Here is a 6,763-nt window from a genome sequence, read left to right as displayed (position 1 = left end):
GCATGTAACGACAAGTCTGCTAACATTACTGTGCCAGTGACAACTACCGGAACTTTATATGGTTTGAGTCACGTCCCGACCATTGAAACGGTGTCACGCGTCTGAAACATTGTGACTGGAAGACGCGTATCATGTAAGTACGAGCTTAAAGCAGCATATTTGTTTCTATTTGAAAATTACGAGCACACATAGGTGGTTAAAGGTAGTATAAAACATTTTAGTATACGCCTAATAAAAGCTGTCTAGTGATACAGGCGTTAAGTGAAGATTTTCAAGTCCTTGAATGTTGTAGTTTACTCTTTGTAATATAAAATGTGGTGTTCATCTGTCATTACCAATTGCCCATATTTCTCCACAAATATCACCCACCTGAGAGGCTGCATATCATCACTGCTATATTAAACGATCGTTTATTTATGGATTTATTCATTTATTGTGATGATTGGACATGGACCAAAAACTGAAAACTGTGTTGTAATTAAAGAAAAACAACACAGCCCTTATTTTATTTGTAAAAATGTTTCTTAGTTATGTGATAACAGATTTGTATTGTTTATTTTTATGAAACGTTTGCAATAATATGCTTTATATCAATGACAATTTGTTAATAGGGGGCATCATTGAGGTTAGGCAAAGTCATATTTCTTCCTCAGTTAAGTAAGAGGTGATGACAGCTTCCTTCTCATTCATAATATGAGCCAGTGTTTTTCTCTGGCTAAACTGAATGACTATCAATGTATGTTAAACAATTCCTATAAACTGAATGACTATAAATGTATGTTAAACAAAACCGAATGTAACCACTTGATCAGAATTGGGGGAACCATTATTTATTGACCAATATTCCCATGTAATTGCCCCCAGTGTAAAGCAGCTCTGGTAGTTCCTCAGGTAATCTATAGGTCATGTCCTCCAAAAGATGACATAGCTGAATTCGTTTTTAAGGCCGTGTGAGTAAGCAATCGGAAATGGATGACCACATTCAGATGGGAACATCAGATGCCATCAGTGATAATGACACAGGACAAAGAATTATTCTGCTTTCTCAAGGTCAGCAAGATCTCGGATAGAGATGTGAATGTGTGTAGGAAATAAAGCTTTTACTAGATCATCTCAGAACTTGTTACATAAGTTGTCTTAATCTTAGTGATAAAATGGCATATTTATTTGTCGGCAGTCGAGAGCTGTCATTAACAGCTGAAGAGGTGCCATGTTGAAAGCTATCATTAATGTTCAAAATACATTAGTGAATGAAAACTTACTCTGTTGACAATATTTCTTTACAATCTTTCTGGAAAATGTGTACTACCACTCTCTCGATGTATGAAATTGATACTTACCCCCTAAAGTCATTCTGTGAGTTGTGCTTGAACAGCTGAGGTTAATTAGGAAATGGGCCATTGTGGGTGAAATATTAAGGGTCTGTGTTTTGAAAATATGACAAGTTCATAACTTATGACGGTTGCCCCCTTCTATGTTCTATCCCTTTGTTGAGCAGCGTGACTGCTGGTGTCCTCTGGAGATCTAAAGAGCCCTGATCTGCTCAGCGGAGGATCACAACACAGGAGGAGACCCAGGCACTGTGAGACGTTAGCATTCCCTCATTGCACCAGCTGTCAGGAAAAGAGCATCTGCAGATATTCATTTCTTCTTGTGAAAGGGCCCCTGGAGGACCTTCGGAACGTGCCCCTTCAGTTTTGCAATATATCGGACATCTTGCGTTTTCGTGGAATGTGCTTCAAGTGAAATCAGGTCACTTTCTTTGACCTCCGGTCAGTGGGAAACCTTTCCGTTGGTTAACTTTGAAAAAATGAGCTCAGCGAACACTTGGATAGACTCCTGATGGTTTTAAACAACAGGATTCATAGAAATATGGTAGCTATGGTCTGTTCGTGTGCTTTGAGACTTGGTGCGTGAACTCTACGACTCAACCAATAGGTCTCCTTAAGACTTTAAATCTTCCCACTGGATCCTGGAGGGCACAAACTTTATCAAGGTGATCATCATGGTGATGTCGCAGGGGACCTATACGTTTTTGGCATGCTTTGCCGGCTTCTGGCTGATCTGGGCTCTCATTGTCATGCTTTGCTGCTTTTGCAGCTTCGCTCAGCGCAAGCTGAAGCGGCGGCGTGAAGAGAGACTGAGGGAACAGTGCCTGCGGGCGCTGGAGATGGAGCCTCTGGACTGCACCGGAGGAGGATACCCTCCTAGAGAACCCCCTCAGTTCTGCCCTCCACTTCAAATGTTGTCTCCACAGCTGCCTGTTACACACACTCTCCCTCAAGCAAACTGGACTGTCTCTGAAGGTAGGACGTTCAAACAAGCTCAATCTTCCAATGCAGTTTTGTCTGCAATCTGGGATATGGGGACTATTTTGATTGAGGAGGCATGTAGAAGCTTCTACAATCATCCACCCACATTTTCGGAAGAAAATCGTTTCTTTACAAAGAGCCATTACTTAAATTTTTTTTTACTTTTAGACCAAGTCTTTTAACAACTCTTAGCAGAATATAAGCAAAATGAAACTCAAAAAAGGACTAGACCTTTGAAATGACAAAATGTTTGGAAATGTCCTTCTATTAGCTATCTGGTTAGTTGCAAATACCACTTCATATAATTGAATGTGACCTTGGTCAATTTTCCAATCGTTCTTTCACCCTTTCCTTCTAATGTTTAATATCTCTTAGTTATTAATCTATGAGAATATATTTTGTAATTTTATTGACTTTAACAAGTTTCAAGGTTGACTTAGCCGTTAAGACTTGGAGGTTACAGGTATGTTAAACACCTTTCACCTGTCTGACTTTTACCCCTCCTAGAGGTTCTAAACTACATCCACTAAACTCAGTGCAGTCCTTTAGTCTGACTTAGTGCTCTGTCTCTTACTAATCAGACATTTCCTTTAAAATTCCTATAGACTTCCACTTCAACACTAATGCTATATAAGCTAGACTTTGAAGCATTTAAAGTACACAATGCGTTCACAACTTTCAAATCAAACAGCTTTTTTAACTTCCCTGCGGAAAAACACGGCATTGCTGGTCACCTGCATAAGGTATGTTTTGCATGCTGAAACCAGCATTGGAAGCCGGAGTGCTGGTGGTTACACCAGCTCCGTTCTCCTTGAGAACAGCATGATTATACTGGTCCACCTGCTAGACCAGCACTATATCAGCATAAACCAGCCTGAACAGACATGAAATGATGAAAAATATTTTTCAGCAGGGTTGTCAAGACAGTGTCAGTAATTGTCTTGATGATCTTACCGTTTCCCAATTAGAATTATCATCTTTCAAATAGCAATCTGGATAATCCAATAACCAAGCAGAGGACGCTACTCCTTTATTACCTTTTATTAATACATTAAGCATGTTGTGCTTTAACAATGTTTACCAGTCAACAAAGATCGTCCATCTCCCAAGGGCTGTACAACTGAAAACCTTGACTCCTCACACAGTGTTGGCAGCCCGAGCTGCATTCTTTCATGTATGACATGGTAACAGTGAGTCTTGTGTGGGTGTTGTGTAGGCAGACGAGTACAGCACTGAGCTAACAGCAGCTAGAGCCGGGCTAATCATGTGCTTTGGCTGCCAAATATGGTGGATCCCCAGCCATGGGCAAAGAATGTCCCTTTAAACCTGTGCCAAACACACAGGATGGATGACCACACATTGAAACAGGGTCTGAGTAATAAGTCAGCTCATAAAAGAGTAAGAGTCGGAAAGAATTCTGCTCTTTAAAGGGACTTTGTATCACTTTACAACAACAGACTCATCATGTCCCCTGTGACGCATTGAGCACCAAATGAGAAAATGGTCTTTTTTACAAATTTTTTGTAAAGATTTGAATTAAGTAACCTTTCCCCAAAGATTGTATTTAATGAGAAGTATAAGTTTCAAGATAGAGTCACCATCAAATGACTTCTCTGCCGTAACACTGTCCTTGAATAGCTTCACCAGCAGGGACAGTGTTAAGAGGGGTGGGGGTGTATAACCATTGATATGTGCTGAAACTATATGGTGTCTGGAACTGACCTACCATATGAACTATTTAATGGTGCTTGCTAAGACAAACACAACTATTTCTTTAGCAAATACATAGACATGAATGTTATTTTAAATCATTCAGCTAGCCTGGACTGGCCAAATCTACTTGGGACCCTACATAGGACAAGCTGTTTGAAGAATGGATAGATGGATGGCCATATCTAGGTATCAGAATTTGATTGAGACCTAAGGCTGGAATACAATACACAACTATTAAAATTTTATAATTTTTAATGAAATCTTGAGAGCTTTCTGTCCCTCCATTGACAGCTACGCAACTACCACTTTCAAGCCCCAGAAAGGTAGTAAAGACATCATAAAAGTAATCCATGTGACCCAAGTGGTTTAACCTCAATTTTATGAATTCTTTCTGCGCAAAAAAAACAAACATAATTTACCACTTTATTTGGAAAATATTAATCTCCAACGTGCGTTCACGAGAGCACCACAATGCATTATGTTTTATTAACAAAGTTCAAGAGGAGCACGTTCAGATAGTTAACATAATTAACACGAGTGGACAGCAGTTCAGTTAATCAATCCAATCAACAATAAGAGGTATATATACAGCAGACTTACCTCTGTTCGTTGACAGTTTATCAGCATCCCTCCACCACCCCTTCTCCACACTTTTAGTTTTAACTATTCCTACCACGGAGTACTCTGGGTTCAGGCCAAATTCTGAGCTTGGAGCCCTCCCCCGGACAGCACGCCAAATATGCACCTTTACTCTATCTAATTATATGTAAGTGTGAGAGTGGACGTTGTTACATGAACGTGGGTTGGGGATTCATATTTTGTAAATAAAGTGGTAAATTGTGTTTTTTTGCACAAACAAAGCACTCCCGTCGCTTCAAAAAATTGAGGTTAAACCACTGGAGTAACATGGATTACTTTGTCTTCACTAAGATGTCTTTACTACCTTTCTGGGGCTTGCAAGTGGTAGTTGCGTAGCTGTCAATGGAGGGACAGAAAGCTCTCAGACTTCATTATTTTCATTTGAGTTCTAAAGATGAATGAATGTCTTACGGGTTTGGAACGACATGAGCGAGAGTAATTAATAAAGAAGTGTGAAGTCTGCAAACTGAAAATCACCTTAATTAGGCACACACACACAAAAATATTTGTTTTTCTTCATTTGTTTATATCACTTAGTTGTCCTGCACCTGAGCCCAATTTGGGTGTTTGGGATGTGCACACCATTTTTGTATTTCGTGAGTAATTAATGACATCATTTTTGGGTGAACTGACCCTTTAAAATATCAAATATGTTTGATCTCCTCCGACTGGACGGATTCATAGTCTGAAGCAAATAAAAAAATCACAGTCCGTGTCCATCATACTATGTGATATTCTGCAAAATCTTTTAACTTTAACATACAAAAATATGCCGACTGGCTCTGACTTGTGTCTAAACTGCAAATAGGGGCAAAAATCATGTCATGTATTCCAGCTTTTAGACTTTTTCGACATGTACAGTCAGCCACCCAGAACACACCACTCATTGGATAGGCAAGCACCACCATTTTCTCGTCTTGAGAAAATGAAAAAAATTGGTTTTCTCACCAATTTGTGTTAAAAGTGCAGTTTAAGAAGCACTGCCTCCATTTGCTGCAATCCTATATCAGAACACATGATAATTAAGAAGTGCAGCCTCTTAGCACTGCTAGCCTCTATGACTTTTTCCAGTTAGCTTTCATCTTCCATTCTAGTAAAAGCACAAATGATAGGGGGAAAACACTGCCTAGTCACAGGCAAACAGTCTTATCTCTGACCTCAATATGCTGGCTATCACTTCTTTTCACAAAAGAAAATATATCCTAGCTTTCATCTTAGAGTGAGAGGTGACGTTGGAGGAAATGATAAAAGCTTCAGTTCTTCTACCCTCCCCTGATAAAATATACCAAGCCCTCATTAATGTTGTCCAATGTCCTCTGATAACTTAGTGCAGAGGGTTTTTTTTATCTGATAAATTGTGTGATTACGGTATGTATGTTTAATGATGTCTGGGCTGACTTGGAAAAAGAAAGGCCCACAATATCTTGGGGTCATGAGGCAACAGTGATTATAAGCAACTAAAAACTTGCATGTTTGGTGCAGCATGCAGTATTCTTTCTGTTCCTTGCTGAAACGTTTGGTTTTTCTCAGCAGACACAGATGTCTTTGGAAAACCTCCATGCTATGAAGAGGCCGTATTGATGGAGGACCCACCGCCCCCTTACAGTGAAGTTCTGTCGGACCCCAGGGGAGGAACTTACACCAAACCTACAACCAGGTTCTCCAGGGAGCACCAAGAGTCTGAGACCAGCAAGATGGCCCCCGTGACCGTTTTTCCCGAACGTGGCTACTCGTCCCTCATACGCCTACCTTCGGCCAGACGCTGGGACTCGCTGGGGCACCTCCTGTCCACCATGGACCACAACCACAACAACATGCCAGTCGAGCCCCAGGCCTCTGCCATCGCCACCATGCCTCGCGAGGGCCGGACTCACACAGACTTGGGCTTGAGGGGACTCCGCAGTCTGGATCAACACTATGGTTTGCCCACCGCCTTTCCCCTTTTGGGTCGAAGCACAGCGGTATGAGCCCACAAAAATAGACCTCACAATGCTGAGTCATATGTGGTCTGAAGAGTCTGCCAGAGGCGTTTCGAATGTTGTCTTTTGGGGGCAGAATCGGTTCAATCAGCTTTGTTCAGGGGTTCATTTGCAGATCCA

General features: G+C 40.9%; 1 protein-coding gene across 2 annotated transcripts; it reads left to right on the top strand.

Moving 5' to 3' along the window:
• Window positions 1-1,785: 1,785 nt before the first annotated feature.
• Window positions 1,786-6,715, top strand: LOC130095541 (proline-rich protein 7). 2 transcript variants are annotated; one of them, XM_056262304.1, is made up of 2 exons: window positions 1,786-2,306; window positions 6,198-6,715. In XM_056262304.1, the coding sequence occupies exons 1-2, from the start codon at window positions 2,006-2,008 to the stop codon at window positions 6,629-6,631; spliced, it is 735 nt and encodes a 244-aa protein (XP_056118279.1). In that variant the 5' UTR covers window positions 1,786-2,005; the 3' UTR covers window positions 6,632-6,715. The 2 variants fall into 2 exon arrangements, with proteins under 2 accessions (XP_056118279.1, XP_056118278.1); XM_056262303.1 differs by having other exon boundaries at window positions 6,195-6,715.
• The last annotated feature ends 48 nt before the right edge of the window (window positions 6,716-6,763 follow it).

The sequence above is a fragment of the Rhinichthys klamathensis genome, unplaced genomic scaffold, assembly GCF_029890125.1.
Source record: "Rhinichthys klamathensis goyatoka isolate OS25496 unplaced genomic scaffold, OSU_Roscu_1.1 h1tg000191l_1, whole genome shotgun sequence".
NCBI lineage: Eukaryota > Metazoa > Chordata > Actinopteri > Cypriniformes > Leuciscidae > Rhinichthys > Rhinichthys klamathensis.
This window is presented reverse-complemented; position numbering and strand designations above follow the sequence as displayed.